At 50.9% G+C, this 19,049-nt stretch overlaps 2 protein-coding genes across 6 annotated transcripts in view; one reads left to right on the forward strand and one right to left on the reverse strand.

The window, feature by feature from the left end:
* SHE (Src homology 2 domain containing E) overlaps window positions 1-9,408 on the reverse strand; it is a 34,134-nt gene extending 24,726 nt beyond the window's left edge. The window contains exon 1 of one of the 3 annotated variants that reach the window (XM_063946836.1): window positions 9,267-9,408. The gene's annotated coding sequence lies outside the window, so the exon portion shown is untranslated. Of the gene's footprint in view, window positions 1-8,983; window positions 9,021-9,171 lie in introns of those variants that run through there. The other 2 variants (XM_063946835.1, XM_063946837.1) reach the window with 2 other exon arrangements.
* Window positions 9,233-19,049, forward strand: part of TDRD10 (tudor domain containing 10) — a 44,242-nt gene continuing 34,425 nt past the window's right edge. For 2 of the 3 annotated variants that reach the window (XM_063946832.1, XM_063946834.1), the window contains exons 1-7: window positions 9,561-9,717; window positions 12,679-12,731; window positions 13,142-13,191; window positions 15,373-15,443; window positions 17,419-17,557; window positions 18,674-18,731; window positions 18,849-18,904. In XM_063946832.1, coding sequence (XP_063802902.1) covers window positions 9,710-9,717; window positions 12,679-12,731; window positions 13,142-13,191; window positions 15,373-15,443; window positions 17,419-17,557; window positions 18,674-18,731; window positions 18,849-18,904 — 435 coding nt within the window. In that variant the 5' untranslated portion in view covers window positions 9,561-9,709. Of the gene's footprint in view, window positions 9,504-9,560; window positions 9,718-12,678; window positions 12,732-13,141; window positions 13,192-15,372; window positions 15,444-17,418; window positions 17,558-18,673; window positions 18,732-18,848; window positions 18,905-19,049 lie in introns of those variants that run through there. The other variant, XM_063946833.1, reaches the window with a different exon arrangement.

Raw genomic sequence — 19,049 nt, forward strand, 5'->3', positions numbered from 1 at the left:
CTCTGTCACTCTCTCTATCATCCTCTGGTAATGGGGGACAGTCTCTATCACTCTCCCTATCACCCTCTGGGAATGGGGGGCAGTCTCTGTCACTCTCCCTATCACTCTCTGGTAATGGGGGACAATCTCTGTCACTCTCCCTATCACCCTCTGGTAATGGGGGACAGTCTCTGTCACACTCCCTATCACCCTCTGGTAATGGGGATCAGTCTCTGTCACTCTCTGGTAATGGAGGGCAGTCTCTATCACTCTCCCTATCATCCTCTGGTAATGGGGGGCAGTCTCTGTCACTCTCCCTATCACCCTCTGGTAATGGGGGGCAGTCTCTGAGTCACTCTCTCTATCATCCTCTGGTAATGGGGACAGTCTCTGTCACTCTCCCTATCACCCTCTGGTAATGGGGGGCAGTCTCTATCACTCTCCCTATCACTCTCTGGTAATGGGGGGCAGTCTCTATCACTCTCCCTATCACCCTCTGGTAAAGGGAGGCAGTCTCTGTCACTCTCCCTATCACCCTCTGGTAATGGGGGACAGTCTCTGTCACTCTCCCTATCATCCTCTGGTAATGGGGGGCAGTCTCTGTCACTCTCCCTATCACCCTCTGGTAATGGGGAGCAGTCTCTGTCACTGTCCCTATCACCCTCTGGTAATGGGGGGGCAGTCTCTGTCACTCTCCCTATCACCCTCTGGTAATGGGGGGGGGCAGTCTCTGTCACTCTCCCTATCACCCTCTGGTAATGGGGGGCAGTCTCTGTCACTCTCCCTATCACTCTCTGGTAATGGGGGGCAGTCTCTGTCACTGTCCCTATCTCCCTCTGGTAATGGGGGACAGTCTCTATCACTCTCCCTATCACCCTCTGGTAATGGGGGACAGTCTCTATCACTCTCCCTATCATCCTCTGGTAATGGGAGGCAGTCTCTATCACTCTCCCTATCACCCTCTGGTAATGGGGGACAGTCTCTATCACTCTCCCTATCATCCTCTGGTAATGGGAGGCAGTCTCTATCACTCTCCCTATCACCCTCTGGTAATGGGGGACAGTCTCTATCACTCTCCCTATCACCCTCTGGTAATGGGAGGCAGTCTCTATCACTCTCCCTATCATCCTCTGGTAATGGGGGGCAGTCTCTGTCACTCTCCCTATCATCCTCTGGTAATGGGAGGCAGTCTCTGTCACTCTCCCTATCACCCTCTGGTAATGGGAGGCAGTCTCTGTCACTCTCCCTATCACCCTCTGGTAATGGGAGGCAGTCTCTGTCACTCTCTGGTAATGGGGGGGGGGGGGGGGCAGTCTCTGTCACTCTCCCTATCACCCTCTGGTAATGGGAGGCAGTCTCTGTCACTCTCTGGTAATGGGGGGGGGGGGGGGGGGGCAGTCTCTGTCACTCTCCATATCATCCTCTAGTAATGGGGGGCAGTCTCTGTCACTCTCCCTATCATCCTCTGGTAATGGGAGGCAGTCTCTGTCACTCTCCCTATCATCCTCTGGTAATGGGAGGCAGTCTCTGTCACTCTCCCTATCATCCTCTGGTAATGGGGGGCAGTCTCTGTCACTCTCCCTATCATCCTCTGGTAATGGGGGGCAGTCTCTGTCACTCTCCCTATCATCCTCTGGTAATGGGGGGCAGTCTCTGTCACTCTCCCTATCACCCTCTGGTAATGGGGGGCAGTCTCTGTCACTCTCCCTATCATCCTCTGGTAATGGGGGGCAGTCTCTGTCACTCTCCCTATCATCCTCTGGTAATGGGAGGCAGTCTCTGTCACTCTCCCTATCATCCTCTGGTAATGGGGGGCAGTCTCTGTCACTCTCTGGTAATGGGGGGCAGTCTCTGTCACTCTCCCTATCACCCTCTGGTAATGGGGGGCAGTCTCTGTCACTCTCTCTATCATCCTCTGGTAATGGTGGACAGTCTCTATCACTCTCCCTATCACCCTCTGGTAATGGGGGGCAGTCTCTATCACTCTCCCTATCACCCTCTGGTAATGGGAGGCAGTCTCTATCACTCTCCCTATCATCCTCTGGTAATGGGGGGCAGTCTCTGTCACTCTCCCTATCACCCTCTGGTAATGGGAGGCAGTCTCTGTCACTCTCCCTATCACCCTCTGGTAATGGGAGGCAGTCTCTGTCACTCTCTGGTAATGGGGGGGGGGGGGGGGGCAGTCTCTGTCACTCTCCCTATCACCCTCTGGTAATGGGAGGCAGTCTCTGTCACTCTCTGGTAATGGGGGGGGGGGGGGGGCAGTCTCTGTCACTCTCCATATCATCCTCTAGTAATGGGGGGCAGTCTCTGTCACTCTCCCTATCATCCTCTGGTAATGGGAGGCAGTCTCTGTCACTCTCCCTATCATCCTCTGGTAATGGGGGGCAGTCTCTGTCACTCTCCCTATCACCCTCTGGTAATGGGGGGCAGTCTCTGTCACTCTCCCTATCATCCTCTGGTAATGGGGGGCAGTCTCTGTCACTCTCCCTATCATCCTCTGGTAATGGGGGGCAGTCTCTGTCACCCTCTGGTAATGGGGGGCAGTCTCTGTCACTCTCCCTATCACCCTCTGGTAATGGGGGGCAGTCTCTGTCACTCTCCCTATCACCCTCTGGGAATGGGGGGCAGTCTCTGTCACTCTCCCTATCATCCTCTGGTAATGGGAGGCAGTCTCTGTCACTCTCCCTATCATCCTCTGGTAATGGGGGGCAGTCTCTGTCACTCTCCCTATCATCCTCTGGTAATGGGAGGCAGTCTCTGTCACTCTCCCTATCATCCTCTGGTAATGGGGGGCAGTCTCTGTCACTCTCCCTATCATCCTCTGGTAATGGGGGGCAGTCTCTGTCACTCTCCCTATCACCCTCTGGTAATGGGAGGCAGTCTCTATCACTCTCCCTATCATCCTCTGGTAATGGGGGGCAGTCTCTGTCACTCTCCCTATCATCCTCTGGTAATGGGAGGCAGTCTCTGTCACTCTCCCTATCACCCTCTGGTAATGGGGGGCAGTCTCTGTCACTCTCTCTATCATCCTCTGGTAATGGAGGACAGTCTCTATCACTCTCCCTATCATCCTCTGGTAATGGAGGGCAGTCTCTGTCACTCTCTCTATCATCCTCTGGTAATGGGGGGCAGTCTCTATCACTCTCCCTATCATCCTCTGGTAATGGAGGACAGTCTCTTTCACTCTCCCTATCACCCTCTGGTAATGGGGGGCAGTCTCTGTCACTCTCCCTATCATCCTCTGGTAATGGGGGGCAGTCTCTGTCACTCTCCCTATCATCCTCTGGTAATGGGGGGCAGTCTCTATCACTCTCCATATCATCCCCTGGTAATGGGGGGCAGTCTCTGTCACTCTCCCTATCATCCTCTGGTAATGGGGGACAGTCTCTATCACTCTCCCTATCATCCTCTGGTAATGGGGAGCAGTCTCTGTCACTCTCTCTATCATCCTCTGGTAATGGGGGGCAGTCTCTATCACTCTCCCTATCACCCTCTGGGAATGGGGGGCAGTCTCTGTCACTCTCCCTATCACCCTCTGGGAATGGGGGGCAGTCTCTGTCACTCTCCCTATCACTCTCTGGTAATGGGGGACAGTCTCTGTCACTCTCTCTATCATCCTCTGGTAATGGGGGACAGTCTCTATCACTCTCCCTATCACCCTCTGGGAATGGGGGGCAGTCTCTGTCACTCTCCCTATCACTCTCTGGTAATGGGGGACAGTCTCTGTCACTCTCCCTATCACCCTCTGGTAATGGGGGACAGTCTCTGTCACACTCCCTATCACCCTCTGGTAATGGGGATCAGTCTCTGTCACTCTCTGGTAATGGAGGGCAGTCTCTATCACTCTCCCTATCATCCTCTGGTAATGGGGGGCAGTCTCTGTCACTCTCCCTATCACCCTCTGGTAATGGGGGGCAGTCTCTGAGTCACTCTCTCTATCATCCTCTGGTAATGGGGACAGTCTCTGTCACTCTCCCTATCACCCTCTGGTAATGGGGGGCAGTCTCTATCACTCTCCCTATCACTCTCTGGTAATGGGGGGCAGTCTCTATCACTCTCCCTATCACCCTCTGGTAAAGGGAGGCAGTCTCTGTCACTCTCCCTATCACCCTCTGGTAATGGGGGACAGTCTCTGTCACTCTCCCTATCATCCTCTGGTAATGGGGGGCAGTCTCTGTCACTCTCCCTATCACCCTCTGGTAATGGGGAGCAGTCTCTGTCACTGTCCCTATCACCCTCTGGTAATGGGGGGGCAGTCTCTGTCACTCTCCCTATCACCCTCTGGTAATGGGGGGGGGCAGTCTCTGTCACTCTCCCTATCACCCTCTGGTAATGGGGGGCAGTCTCTGTCACTCTCCCTATCACTCTCTGGTAATGGGGGGCAGTCTCTGTCACTGTCCCTATCTCCCTCTGGTAATGGGGGACAGTCTCTATCACTCTCCCTATCACCCTCTGGTAATGGGGGACAGTCTCTATCACTCTCCCTATCATCCTCTGGTAATGGGAGGCAGTCTCTATCACTCTCCCTATCACCCTCTGGTAATGGGGGACAGTCTCTATCACTCTCCCTATCATCCTCTGGTAATGGGAGGCAGTCTCTATCACTCTCCCTATCACCCTCTGGTAATGGGGGACAGTCTCTATCACTCTCCCTATCACCCTCTGGTAATGGGAGGCAGTCTCTATCACTCTCCCTATCATCCTCTGGTAATGGGGGGCAGTCTCTGTCACTCTCCCTATCATCCTCTGGTAATGGGAGGCAGTCTCTGTCACTCTCCCTATCACCCTCTGGTAATGGGAGGCAGTCTCTGTCACTCTCCCTATCACCCTCTGGTAATGGGAGGCAGTCTCTGTCACTCTCTGGTAATGGGGGGGGGGGGGGGGGCAGTCTCTGTCACTCTCCCTATCACCCTCTGGTAATGGGAGGCAGTCTCTGTCACTCTCTGGTAATGGGGGGGGGGGGGGGGCAGTCTCTGTCACTCTCCATATCATCCTCTAGTAATGGGGGGCAGTCTCTGTCACTCTCCCTATCATCCTCTGGTAATGGGAGGCAGTCTCTGTCACTCTCCCTATCATCCTCTGGTAATGGGAGGCAGTCTCTGTCACTCTCCCTATCATCCTCTGGTAATGGGGGGCAGTCTCTGTCACTCTCCCTATCATCCTCTGGTAATGGGGGGCAGTCTCTGTCACTCTCCCTATCATCCTCTGGTAATGGGGGGCAGTCTCTGTCACTCTCCCTATCACCCTCTGGTAATGGGGGGCAGTCTCTGTCACTCTCCCTATCATCCTCTGGTAATGGGGGGCAGTCTCTGTCACTCTCCCTATCATCCTCTGGTAATGGGAGGCAGTCTCTGTCACTCTCCCTATCATCCTCTGGTAATGGGGGGCAGTCTCTGTCACTCTCTGGTAATGGGGGGCAGTCTCTGTCACTCTCCCTATCACCCTCTGGTAATGGGGGGCAGTCTCTGTCACTCTCTCTATCATCCTCTGGTAATGGTGGACAGTCTCTATCACTCTCCCTATCACCCTCTGGTAATGGGGGGCAGTCTCTATCACTCTCCCTATCACCCTCTGGTAATGGGAGGCAGTCTCTATCACTCTCCCTATCATCCTCTGGTAATGGGGGGCAGTCTCTGTCACTCTCCCTATCACCCTCTGGTAATGGGAGGCAGTCTCTGTCACTCTCCCTATCACCCTCTGGTAATGGGAGGCAGTCTCTGTCACTCTCTGGTAATGGGGGGGGGGGGGGGGCAGTCTCTGTCACTCTCCCTATCACCCTCTGGTAATGGGAGGCAGTCTCTGTCACTCTCTGGTAATGGGGGGGGGGGGGGGGGGGCAGTCTCTGTCACTCTCCATATCATCCTCTAGTAATGGGGGGCAGTCTCTGTCACTCTCCCTATCATCCTCTGGTAATGGGAGGCAGTCTCTGTCACTCTCCCTATCATCCTCTGGTAATGGGGGGCAGTCTCTGTCACTCTCCCTATCACCCTCTGGTAATGGGGGGCAGTCTCTGTCACTCTCCCTATCATCCTCTGGTAATGGGGGGCAGTCTCTGTCACTCTCCCTATCATCCTCTGGTAATGGGGGGCAGTCTCTGTCACCCTCTGGTAATGGGGGGCAGTCTCTGTCACTCTCCCTATCACCCTCTGGTAATGGGGGGCAGTCTCTGTCACTCTCCCTATCACCCTCTGGGAATGGGGGGCAGTCTCTGTCACTCTCCCTATCATCCTCTGGTAATGGGAGGCAGTCTCTGTCACTCTCCCTATCATCCTCTGGTAATGGGGGGCAGTCTCTGTCACTCTCCCTATCATCCTCTGGTAATGGGAGGCAGTCTCTGTCACTCTCCCTATCATCCTCTGGTAATGGGGGGCAGTCTCTGTCACTCTCCCTATCATCCTCTGGTAATGGGGGGCAGTCTCTGTCACTCTCCCTATCACCCTCTGGTAATGGGAGGCAGTCTCTATCACTCTCCCTATCATCCTCTGGTAATGGGGGGCAGTCTCTGTCACTCTCCCTATCATCCTCTGGTAATGGGAGGCAGTCTCTGTCACTCTCCCTATCACCCTCTGGTAATGGGAGGCAGTCTCTGTCACTCACCCTATCACCCTCTGGTAATGGGAGGCAGTCTCTGTCACTCTCTGGTAATGGGGGGGGGGCCAGTCTCTGTCACTCTCCCTATCACCCTCTGGTAATGGGAGGCAGTCTCTGTCACTCTCCCTATCATCCTCTGGTAATGGGGGGCAGTCTCTGTCACTCTCCCTATCATCCTCTGGTAATGGGGGGCAGTCTCTGTCACTCTCCCTATCATCCTCTGGTAATGGGGGGCAGTCTCTGTCACTCTCTGGTAATGGGGGGCAGTCTCTGTCACTCTCCCTATCACCCTCTGGTAATGGGGGGCAGTCTCTGTCACTCTCTCTATCATCCTCTGGTAATGGGGGGCAGTCTCTGTCACTCTCTGGTAATGGGGGGCAGTCTCTGTCACTCTCCCTATCATCCTCTGGTAATTGGGGGCAGTCTCTGTCACTCTACCTATCACCCTCTGGTAATGGGGGCAGTCTCTGTCACTCTCCCTATCATCCTCTGGTAATGGGGGGGGCAGTCTCTGTCACTCTCCCTATCACCCTCTGGGAATGGGGGGCAGTCTCTGTCACTGTCCCTATCTCCCTCTGGTAATGGGGGGGCAGTCTCTGTCACTCTCCCTATCACCCTCTGGGAATGGGGGGCAGTCTCTGTCACTCTCCCTATCTCCCTCTAGTAATGGAGGGCAGTCTCTGTCACTCTCCCTATCATCCTCTGGTAATGGGGGGGGGGGGGGGGGGCAGTCTCTGTCACTCTCCCTATCATCCTCTGGTAATGGGGGGGCAGTCTCTGTCACTCTCCCTATCATCCTCTGGTAATGGGGGGCAGTCTCTGTCACTCTCCCTATCATCCTCTGGTAATGGGGGCAGTCTCTGTCACTCTCTGGTAATGGGGGGGGGGGGGGGGGCAGTCTCTGTCACTCTCCCTATCACCCTCTGGTAATGGGGGCAGTCTCTATCACTCTCCCTATCACCCTCTGGTAATTGGAGGCAGTCTCTGTCACTCTCCCTATCACCCTCTGGTAATGGGGGACAGTCTCTGTCACTCTCCCTATCATCCTCTGGTAATGGGGGGCAGTCTCTGTCACTCTCCCTATCATCCTCTGGTAATGGGGGGCAGTCTCTGTCACTCTCCCTATCACCCTCTGGTAATGGGGGCAGTCTCTGTCACTCTCCCTATCACCCTCTGGTAATGGGGGGCAGTCTCTGTCACTCTCCCTATCACCCTCTGGTAATGGGGGGCAGTCTCTGTCACTCTCCCTATCACCCTCTGGGAATGGGGGGCAGTCTCTGTCACTGTCCCTATCACCCTCTGGTAATGGGGGGCAGTCTCTGTCACTCTCTCTATCACCCTCTGGTAATGGGGGGGCAGTCTCTGTCACTGTCCCTATCACCCTCTGGTAATGGGGGGCAGTCTCTGTCACTCTCTCTATCACCCTCTGGTAATGGGGATCAGTCTCTGACACTCTCTGGTAATGGGGGACAGTCTCTGTCACTCTCTGGTAATGGGGGGCAGTCTCTGTCACTCTCTGGTAATGGGGGCAGTCTCTGTCACTCTCCCTATCACTCTCTGGTAATGGGGGAGGGGGGGGGGCAGTCTCTGTCACTCTCCTATCACTCTCTGGTAATGGTGGGCAGTCTCTGTCACTCTCCCTATCACTCTCTGGTAATGGGGGACAGTCTCTGTCACTCTCTGGTAATGGGGGGCAGTCTCTGTCACTCTCTGGTAATGGGAGGCAGTCTCTGTCACTCTCCCTATCACTCTCTGGTAATGGAGGGCAGTCTCTGTCACTCTCCCTATCACTCTCTGGTAATGGGGGACAGTCTCTGTCACTCTCTGGTAATGGGGGACAGTCTCTGTCACTCTCTGGTAATGGGGGGCAGTCTCTGTCACTCTCTGGTAATGGGGGCAGTCTCTGTCACTCTCTGGTAATGGGGGCAGTCTCTGTCACTCTCTGGTAATGGGGGCAGTCTCTGTCACTCTCTGGTAATGGGGGACAGTCTCTGTCACTCTCTGGTAATGGGGGACAGTCTCTGTCACTCTCTGGTAATGGGGGACAGTCTCTGTCACTCTCTGGTAATGGGGGACAGTCTCTGTCACTCTCTGGTAATGGGGGCAGTCTCTGTCACTCTCTGGTAATGGGGGGCAGTCTCTGTCACTCTCTGGTAATGGGGGGCAGTCTCTGTCACTCTCTGGTAATGGGGGGCAGTCTCTGTCACTCTCTGGTAATGGGGGGCAGTCTCTGTCACTCTCTGGTAATGGGGGGCAGTCTCTGTCACTCTCTGGTAATGGGGGGCAGTCTCTGTCACTCTCTGGTAATGGGGGGCAGTCTCTGTCACTCTCTGGTAATGGGGGGCAGTCTCAGTCACTCTCCCTATCACTCAACCTCGGGTAATGGGGGAGGGGACACTCTGTCATTCACCCTCGGGTAATGGGGGAGGGGGGTGCCTCTGTCACTCACCCTCGGGTAATGGGGGAGGGGGCACTCTGTCACTCACCCTCGGGTAATGGGGGAGGGGGGTGCCTCTGTCACTCACCCTCGGGTAATGGGGGAGGGGACACTCTGTCACTCACCCTCGGGTAATGGGGGAGGGGCACTCTGTCACTCACCCTCGGGTAATGGGGGAGGGGCTGCCTGTCACCCTCCCAGTCCTCCCTATCAGACACGCCTGCGGATCAGGGCCTCTCAGTACAGGAGGACTTACGGACCGGGCGGCTTCTCATCCTCAACCCGACCCACATGTCCTGGCTGTTCTGCGCAAGGAACGGTCCCATGATGCAGATGCCGCCATCTTGCGACCGGGCAGCCCTCAATGAAGTCACCGCTGGGGCCGGCCATAACACGTTATGAAAGAGCTGGAGGGATTGGCGGGAAGTGGAGAGACCCGGATGTTGGCAGGCGTGGCGCCAAAAGTCCCGTCATACACCCGTCCCACGGCTAAGTATGCCTGTGTCACGGGGAGGGGTCTGCTGGAAATATGTTATTATGGGAGGCAGGAGCCTGGGGTCACGTTATACTGTTTTGAACAAATGTGAAGATGTTCTGAAGCAGAATAGTTATATTAAGGGGGTCCCATGTACTAAAGTGAGGGGGGTGCCTCCTAATACAGATCTTATAGGGAGGGTTGCATCATGTAATACAGTTCTTATGGTGAGGTGAGGGAGGGTTGCTCCATGTAATACAGTTCTCATGGAGGGGGGATGCCTCACTTAATACAGATCTCATGGTGGGGGGGGGATGCCTCATGTAATACAGTTCTCATGGTGGGGGGGGGATGCCTCATGTAATACAGTTCTCATGGTGGGGGGGATGCCTCATGTAATACAGTTCTCATGGTGGGGGGGGATGCCTCATGTAATACAGTTCTCATGGTGGGGGGGGATGCCTCATGTAATACAGTTCTCATGGTGGGGGAGGATGCCTCATGTAATACAGTTCTCATGGTGGGGGAGGATGCCTCATGTAATACAGTTCTCATGGTGGGGGAGGATGCCTCATGTAATACAGTTCTCATGGTGGGGGAGGATGCCTCATGTAATACAGTTCTCATGGTGGGGGGGGATGCCTCATGTAATACAGTTCTCATGGTGGGGGAGGATGCCTCATGTAATACAGTTCTCATGGTGGGGGAGGATGCCTCATGTAATACAGTTCTCATGGTGGGGGGGGATGCCTCATGTAATACAGTTCTTATGGTGGGGGGGATGCCTCATGTAATACAGTTCTCATGGTGGGGGGGGATGCCTCATGTAATACAGTTCTCATGGTGGGGGGGATGCCTCATGTAATACAGTTCTCATAGTGGGGCGGGGATGCCTCATGTAATACAGTTCTCATGGTGGGGCGGGGATGCCTCATGTAATACAGTTCTCATGGTGGGGAGGGTGCCTCGTGCAATATAGTTGCTGGGGGGGATGAATTGCCTTTTGTAATACAGTTGTTGGGGGGGATTGCCTTGTGTAATTCAGTTGTTGGGTTACTTCGTATAATAGAGTTGTTGGGGCCTGGTGCAGTGATGGCTAACCTTGACACCCCAGCTGTTGAACTACACATACCAGCATGCCCTGCTACAGTTCTGCTATTTGGTAACGCTAAAACTGATGCAGCACATGCTGGGATGTGTAGTTCAACAACAGCTGGAGTGTCTAGGTTATCCATCACTGGCCTCGTGTAATACAATTGTTGGTGGGGGATTGCCTTGTGTAATACAATTGTTGGGGGGGATGCCTCGTGTAATAGTTGTTGAGGGGTTGCCTCAATCAGTCCTCAGTAATACAGCAGTGTAATATAGTCTGTAGTCAGTCCTTTTTAGATTTTTGCAGCAACACCATGTCCATTTGCCCTGCAGCAGTCCGTACCAGGACCCTGGTCTTGCTGTTGGCACGCCGTGCATAGTAATTGCATCATACGTTGTTGTGCGTTCTGTGAACAAAGGCGAATGATCCCCCAGCAGCACAGAGTATATCAGGAGATGAGTGATGTGTCAGTGAGGACAGGGCTGCATGTGACAGGGGCAGTGACATGATGTGAGGAGGGGAATGGAGGCAGCAGGAAGCCACAGACTGAGAGTTATATAGTGGGAGGAGCAGGGTCACCAGCAGCACAGAGTATATCAGGAGATGAGTGATGTATCAGTGAGGACAGGGCTGCATGTGACAGGGGCAGTGACATGATGTGAGGAAGGGAATGGAGGCAGCAGGAAGCCACAGACTGAGAGTTATATAGTGGGAGGAGCAGGGTCCCCCAGCAGCACAGAGTATATCTGGAGATGAGTGATGTGTCAGTGAGGACAGGGCTGCATGCGACAGGGGCAGTGACATGATGTGAGGAGGGGAATGGAGGTAGCAGGAAGCCACAGACTGAGCGTTATATAGTGGGAGGAGCAGTGTCCCCAGCAGCACAGAGTATATCAGGAGATGAGTGATGTGTCAGTGAGGACAGGGCTGCATGTGACAGGGGCAGTGACATGATGTGAGGAGGGGAATGGAGGCAGCAGGAAGCCACAGACTGAGAGTTATATAGTGGGAGGAGCAGTGTCCCCAGCAGCACAGAGTATATCAGGAGATGAGTGATGTGTCAGTGAGGACAGGGCTGCATGTGACAGGGGCAGTGACATGATGTGAGGAGGGGAATGGAGGCAGCAGGAAGCCACAGACTGAGAGTTATATAGCGGGAGGAGCAGGGTCCCCAGCAGCACAGAGTATATCAGGAGATGAGTGATGTGTCAGTGAGGACAGAGCTGCATGTGACAGGGGCAGTGACATGATGTGAGGAGGGGAATGGAGGCAGCAGGAAGCCACAGACTGAGAGTTATATAGTGGGAGGAGCAGGGTCCCCAGCAGCACAGAGTATATCAAGAGATGAGTGATGTGTCAGTGAGGACAGGGCTGCATGTGACAGGGGCAGTGACATGATGTGAGGAGGGGAATGGAGGCAGCAGGAAGCCACAGACTGAGAGTTATATAGTGGGAGGAGCAGGATCCCCCAGCAGCACAGAGTATATCAGGAGATGAGAGATGTGTCAGTGAGGACAGGGCTGCATGTGACAGGGGCAGTGACATGATGTGACGAGGGGAATGGAGGCAGCAGGAAGCCACAGACTGAGAGTTATATAGTGGGAGGAGCAGGGTCCCCAGCAGCACAGAGTATATCAGGAGATGAGTGATGTGTCAGTGAGGACAGGGCTGCATGTGACAGGGGCAGTAACATGATGTGAGGAGGGGAATGGAGGCAGCAGGAAGCCACAGACTGAGAGTTCTATATTGGGAGGAGCAGGGTACCCAGCAGCACAGAGTATATCAGGAGATGTGTGAGGACAGGGGCAGTGACATGATGTGAGGAGGGGAATGGAGGCAGCAGGACGGCACAGACTGGGAGTTATATATTGGGAGGAGCAGGGCCCCCAGCAGCAGAGTAGGAGTGTGATGCTGTGGTCACTCTGACTTAATATGAATGGCGTAAAATGTATGTATATATCAAGAAAAAAAAATCATCCTTCCATTTTGTTAAAAGTAAGTCGTATCATCTGGTATTACTTTACAGCTTCAGTGACTCAGACGATTGTCCTCTATTCATAATGGAACTGCGTTTTAATTGATCTGTCTTGAATCTCACAGGTTTCAAGTGGAGATTGAAACAAAGAGAGAAATGGCTTTTTCTTCTGACTTGGGTAAATGTTCACTTGATACGTGGTGCCAGCTACTTTAGAGTGTATTGCTGATGTAGTGTTAGTTACTAGGGTGTGTTTGCTATTCATTATATGTCCTTTGTAGCTTTGAAAACAATTTTTAGAATTTATACTAGGCGTTCTCCTAAAATGATTGGAGTGGAAGTTCATGGGTACAGGTTCCCATTAGACTGCAAGCTTCTTGGCCCAGGGTCTGCGGTTTTATTACTATATATATTGCAAATTTCTTGTCAGACAGTCTTTCATTATTCCACTAGATTGCAAGCTCATTTGCACAGGGTTTCCAGCTATTCCACTAGAGTGGGAGCTTTTGGAGGGAATCTTCTATTATACTAGTAGGCTTCTTGTTGTGTTATTTTCATTTAATGTAATCTTCATTGCTTTTTCATCAGATGATTGTAAACAAGTCTATGTTGGGAATGTTGCATATGATGTGAGAGAGGTAAGTCCGCTTCATACTTTGGAAGGAATATACTTACTGATATAATAAGTGAATAAGAATGTAAATCAGGCAGAGTGTAAAGGTCTTGTCTGCCCCTAAAGGTCCATATACACTTAACGATAAAATGAGCGACGTTGCTCATTTTCCCCCTCCTTGAGCGACGTCGCTCACTTTATCGTCAAGTGTGTATGCCGCCAGCGACGACCGATGCGCGGCCCCGCGGGTCGGCAACGATCGTTGCTGTCGGTAGGGCATGCATGAAGGATGTGGACTGTCGTCCACGACCTTCATGCAGGGCTGGCGGAGGCGTGACGTCACTGAGCGATATGAGCGGTCATATCGCTCCGTGTGTACAGTCGGCCGGCCCGGGAGGGGGAAACATTAGATGATGTCGCTCACAGAGCGACATCGTCTAATGTGTATGGGCCTTTAGGCCTTGAACAAACATATGTGGAGAAGTTGCCAACACCAACCAATCAACTTCTACCGATCATTTTATAGAATGTACATGATATGTTACCTCAGTGCTGATTGGTTGTTATGGGCAATTGCTTCACTGGTCCTCTTCACCACACTTCACTACTTGATGCCTCAGCTTAGTGCTGCAGGAAGAGTTTCTGGCGCTTCCAGAAGCACACCTGTAATGCAGTGCTTCAATCAGGGCTAGCGGCACAGTTTTGCCTGTACTTCACCTCGCATTGTTCTGTAATGTGCGTGTGAATTGATCTATCCCCCTTGTACGGCGATACGGAACCCTCGTTGTGCCTTACAAATACAAGATAACAGAATGTAGAGCAGGATGAAAAAATGCAGCTGCCGCTGTGATTGCTTATCACCCTGACCGCTAATTGTTCCCGGACGCATCTGGCGGTGTGCGAAGATCAGCTCACCAGGAATGCTACGTTGGCGTCAACGTTCTCCAGGACTACTGTGTTTTACCTTGGTTTGAAAACCTTTTTTTCAGCATGCCACAAACAAGAGGCATCACTGTGCCTTCTACCTCAGTGATGTCACCAGTTGGTGGACTGAATATCAGACCTTTTGCAGGCGGCTGGTGCGCCATAAGTTGCCAAGAAACGCTACAACCAATGTGTGTTGCTCTAGAAATGGTGCCCTGTTGTAAATGACAGACGGCGTTATCTTCTGTCTTCTCTCCTGGTCCTCTGAGTATAAACCTGTATAACGGTATAGACTTAGGGAGAGTTTCTCATATAACCATTAGCATAGAAGCTTACAGGGTCCTCTTTGTTCCACTAGATGGTAAAATGATTGGGTGGGGTATGCAAGATCTATAGTAATTAGGCAGCATCATTAGGTCGGCCACTTATGTCGACATGCATTAGGTTGACAAGGAAAACATAGTGGTTAAGGTCAAACGGTTGACATGGAAATGGTCGACACAAGATGGGGTTTTTTGGGGCTGTCATTTTGTATGTTTAACCATATAGTGTTCATTCTAGCACCCTGCACCTTTCAAAATCCGTGCAGTTCCTCTTTCCTGCCTGGGGTGTCGCACTCTGCTGTGCTGCTTCTCGGCACTCTGATCTGTTACTCAGTGCTGTGATACAGACCTGTGTGTGCTGAGAAGCACCAGAGCAGTGAGTGACACCCCCGGCAGGAAAGAGGAACTGCACGGGATTTGAAAGGTGCAGGGTGCTAGAATGAACACTGACCATATCTGACCCCAATTAGTGGAAATGTGTAATCTAACAGGCCGCCTCACTTGCCATGCTTCAGGTAAGGTGGCTCGCTATCGCTATACTTGCTACAGGTCACTATTCCCAATTGTAGTCCACGTGGATTGGCAAAATTGGAAAAACATGAAAAAAAATCACAAGCTCATTGGCTGTTGTCATGTCAACCTTTTTAACTTGTCGACCTTAAGCACAGGCTACTTTTTAACTGTATTTTTGACCATGTCCACCATATGGTGTTGACTGTCAATCTATACATTGGAACCTAAACGGACTGCTGTAGGAATTGTGATAGTACCACTAGATCGTAAGCTCTATTTGGAGAGGTTCTCCCAGTGCACCACTAGTTTTCAAGCTGGAACATTGTATTCCATTATTATACCAATAAATTGTAAGTTTCTCTGCTCAGTGTATTACTTTATACTACTAAATGGAAAATACTGATTTATTTTCTATGATGCTGAAGGTTGGGTATGTTCTGTTTCAGAATGACATTTTGACTGTCTTCAAAGACTATGAGCCAGTTCATGTGAGGATGATGCATCGTGATCAGAGATGGTATTGTTTATTTACTGAACTCTAGTAATAGTGTTACCTGCACCCTAATTTAAATCTGCGTGCACCTCTCTATCCTTTTACTGCTGGCTACGGTGCTGGTCTCTCGGGCTTTGCTGGCTTCTACTCTTTGTATTCCCAGGAATAAGTTACACTGATAATGTAGGACAACCTGTGGCAATATGGCTGCTTTGAAACTACATATGCCAATGTCCCTTACTACAGGTTTGTTGCTAGGGCATAATAAAACTGTAGCAGGTCTTGCTGGGATGTGTAGTTACACAGCAGTAAGACTGCCACAGGTTGCCTACCCCTGATGTTGGACATGAGCACTTTGTGAGCAAGGATTGGAACTGCTTCTTAAAATTTGCAAGAATTTGAGCTTTTGACCAGATGCAGCAAGCGATCAGATTGGTTGTGGGTCTCACGGGACCTGGCCAACAGGGATTCCCTTTTACTGTCAGTAACCGCCTGTTACTGACTCCACCCACTGTGCAGTGGACGAGTATTTTGCCGCTACCACCATGCTCCTACCATCTGCACTTGGAACCGCGTTTCTGCTCATGGCTCTCCTGTCATCGGCACCTGACCCGCCTGCTGCTGTGTATGCAAGGATATGCTGCTGCCACACCTGCTGACTGCTGTTAGACCACAATTGATCAAAGCCTGCATCGGCAGCTGGAGACGTTGTGCTCAGCGCAGAGAAGGCGGAGAACGGGGTTGCGTGTGTTTGTGTTGCATTCCTGCTGGTCGCAAGAAGAAGGCAGGCGCTTTGTAGGCTAGATGGTAATTGCTCAAAAAAACTCTTTGAAAAGAACTGTCCTCTTTCCGAGCATTGCTCAGAGGGTACAGCGTACAAGATGTTTACAACACATATCTCTCTCGTACTCTTTTCAGATAGCAATGTCTGTAAATCCTGGCTTTTACCCGGCATTCAACTTCTTCACCTGGTAATTTGACTTTGTGTGAAAGGGGTATCAGTCCGAAAATAACTTTCTCTCCGACTCGGGGCTCACAGCCCTCTTCATAGAGCCAGAAGACACATTAGCATGGTGAAATCCTCCCCATATACCTTTTTTAGGATTTGGATATCAATCAGACCAGCTATCTTACAACACATAAATAAAAATTACATTTCAAAAAGGTGCAGCAAAATTTTCTTCCTGCCCCTCGTACAGAATCTGTATGAGAAATGTACATGAAAACATTGATTTCAAATCTACTAGACGCTTTACATAGAGAAACACAAGTCTTTCATTAACGCCTTTCAAGAGGATACTGCCAAGATCCAAGATGTCGCCTAGAGTGCACTGACTAGGTTCATTACAATATGACTTCCTCTGTGAGAATGTCTCAGGAACGGTTTCCTAATGTCAGTGCATTTTAAATATGCAATTCTACAGTCATACATAGAGTACTACATATAACATTATTAAACATACTTTTACAGTAAATGGTACCAAGCAGTGTCTCGTCCATTTAGATAATGGCGAATGCACCACAAGTTTATCATGTTGGACGAGTCTCCGGCCACAGAACCATATGGTAGTAACGATCCTGGGAGCTGTTCAGTTGTTTTACTCAACCAGTCCAGAGACCGCTCACACCCTCCTGAGGTTTAAGGTGTTGGGTCTGGTTGCTGTTGAAGGGGGGAAGATTGTCAGAAGCTCCCAGACTCTCGTTCTTTCACAGCCTGCCTCTCCCATCCTCACCATTTTCATTTTACCTAAGTTCTATAAGTGTTACAAAGTCTATGCAAGCTAAAGCGTATGTAGCGTTCTTTCTGCCCGTCATGCAGAACCAATACCAAAGGAGCTCCTAAACAGGAAATTACTGTCACTGTAACAAGATCTTATACTACGATCTCTGATGTGTTTGTGAGATGAAAGCAGCCGCTGCTCTATCTGTTTCCGTTACATGATGTCAGATTTGCTGGTACTCCTTGGGTGCGTGCGTAAGTTTTGTTTCTCATTTACAGCTATGCATTTGTTCAATTGACGTCAGAGGAGAACGCCTCGCAAGCCATCACCAAACTGAACGGGACCTCCCTCTATGGCCGTAATCTGATCGTGAAGCCATCTTCCAGGGATTATAAAAGAAAGCCAGGCGCCCTGCAGGTGATAGTCTCTCACTAGCTGTAGGTGGGAATGGTGCACAGTTATACGCTGGTCGACTGTAGTTACTTGAATCGTGTGCATGGGTGAGAATGTGCGGAGCTGTAGAGATCTATTCTGCCGCGCCACCCTTTTCCATGCGCAAGGCTTCATAGCTGCCATGATCTGTGCACACTTGCACCAAACCTGTCCTTGGTGCGAGACTTTAGGTGAAAGACGTGTATCTTTATGTATGGGCCTCTTGAGTATAACCCGCTTTTCCATCCACACCCTCATTAAGCTCTTCATACGTGCCAATGCCCATTGGCTCCACTCAACTTCAAGAGGGAGGGCCTATAGATGCGTACGCTCTTCTGCAGGGCATGGCAAACTTAACGGCAAAACTGTAGTGCATTAAACTATTGTTTCAGCGATAGATGCTTTCTTGCTTAGTACATAACATTTTGTGTGCAGGTTTATAGCCATATATTTCTCGGAACATGTATTGTCCCAAAACCTCTTATTTTCTCTTATGCATCCATTTTGTGATTTAGACCTAATTTTACGGCGGTGCATCCAATCATATCGCTAGGATCCAGTGACATCACTGAGAATGCAGCCTATTACATTTTATTTATAATTCGCCATAAGCTTTTCACGTACGTCAGATATTGGAACAATACAGGGTACAATGAACTTAACATTACAATAACTGATTAACTAAAACAGAGAGCAGGTAACAATTAGCAGCACAATTCTCAGTACACCCTACAGCCGAGATGTACGGGAGCAAAGGAGTAGCCTTACACTACTAGGGGCAGGCAGCCACTAGAAGAGATAGTGAGCGAGGTGAGATGTGGGTATAGACATTCGCTATGGAGGAGAGAGTTGTACTTGACGTGCGAGAGACGTCACTATCCCATACCCAACCATTGCAGGAAAACCTGTCAGACATAGAAGGTTTTCCTGCAAAGGTTGGGTGGGTATGTAATCTCGTGGATTCAGTCACTGACCTACAGTGGTTGCAGGAAGATGGTGACTGGAGCACTGGGTGACAGGTGAAATCTTTGGTCAGGTAATGGGTCAGGATTCAGCCCTGGTTTAATTTTAAATATTCTTAGGCAGTGTTTTCTTTTGTAGTTACAGGTAAAGGCTCCTGTACCAGCCTCTGACAGCACCATGAGGCTCCCTGCTAAAGGTAAGCTGGAGGAGAGAAGTCTGCAGCCTCCACTTGGGAATGGAAAAACATGATATTGTATATTAGTAATACTGTAGTCTTTTTTTAAATTAATTTATTTTTTCTCTACCATAACAGACGTGAAAGCTGAAGATGGAACATTCAATGAAAATTTCCCGTTTTATGTAACTGATGTAAGTTATAACTATACTGTGGTTATCCGGACAAAAAATTAAGCACTTTAAAGTAAAACAAAGTCTTTATGGGCTGTTCCGTTGTTTTGGACACCGTTGTAATAAAGGGCACTCGACAAAGTAGTTCAGCTGTTCCCGGGCACCA

Source organism: Pseudophryne corroboree, chromosome 12 (genome assembly GCF_028390025.1).
Source record: "Pseudophryne corroboree isolate aPseCor3 chromosome 12, aPseCor3.hap2, whole genome shotgun sequence".
Lineage (NCBI taxonomy): Eukaryota > Metazoa > Chordata > Amphibia > Anura > Myobatrachidae > Pseudophryne > Pseudophryne corroboree.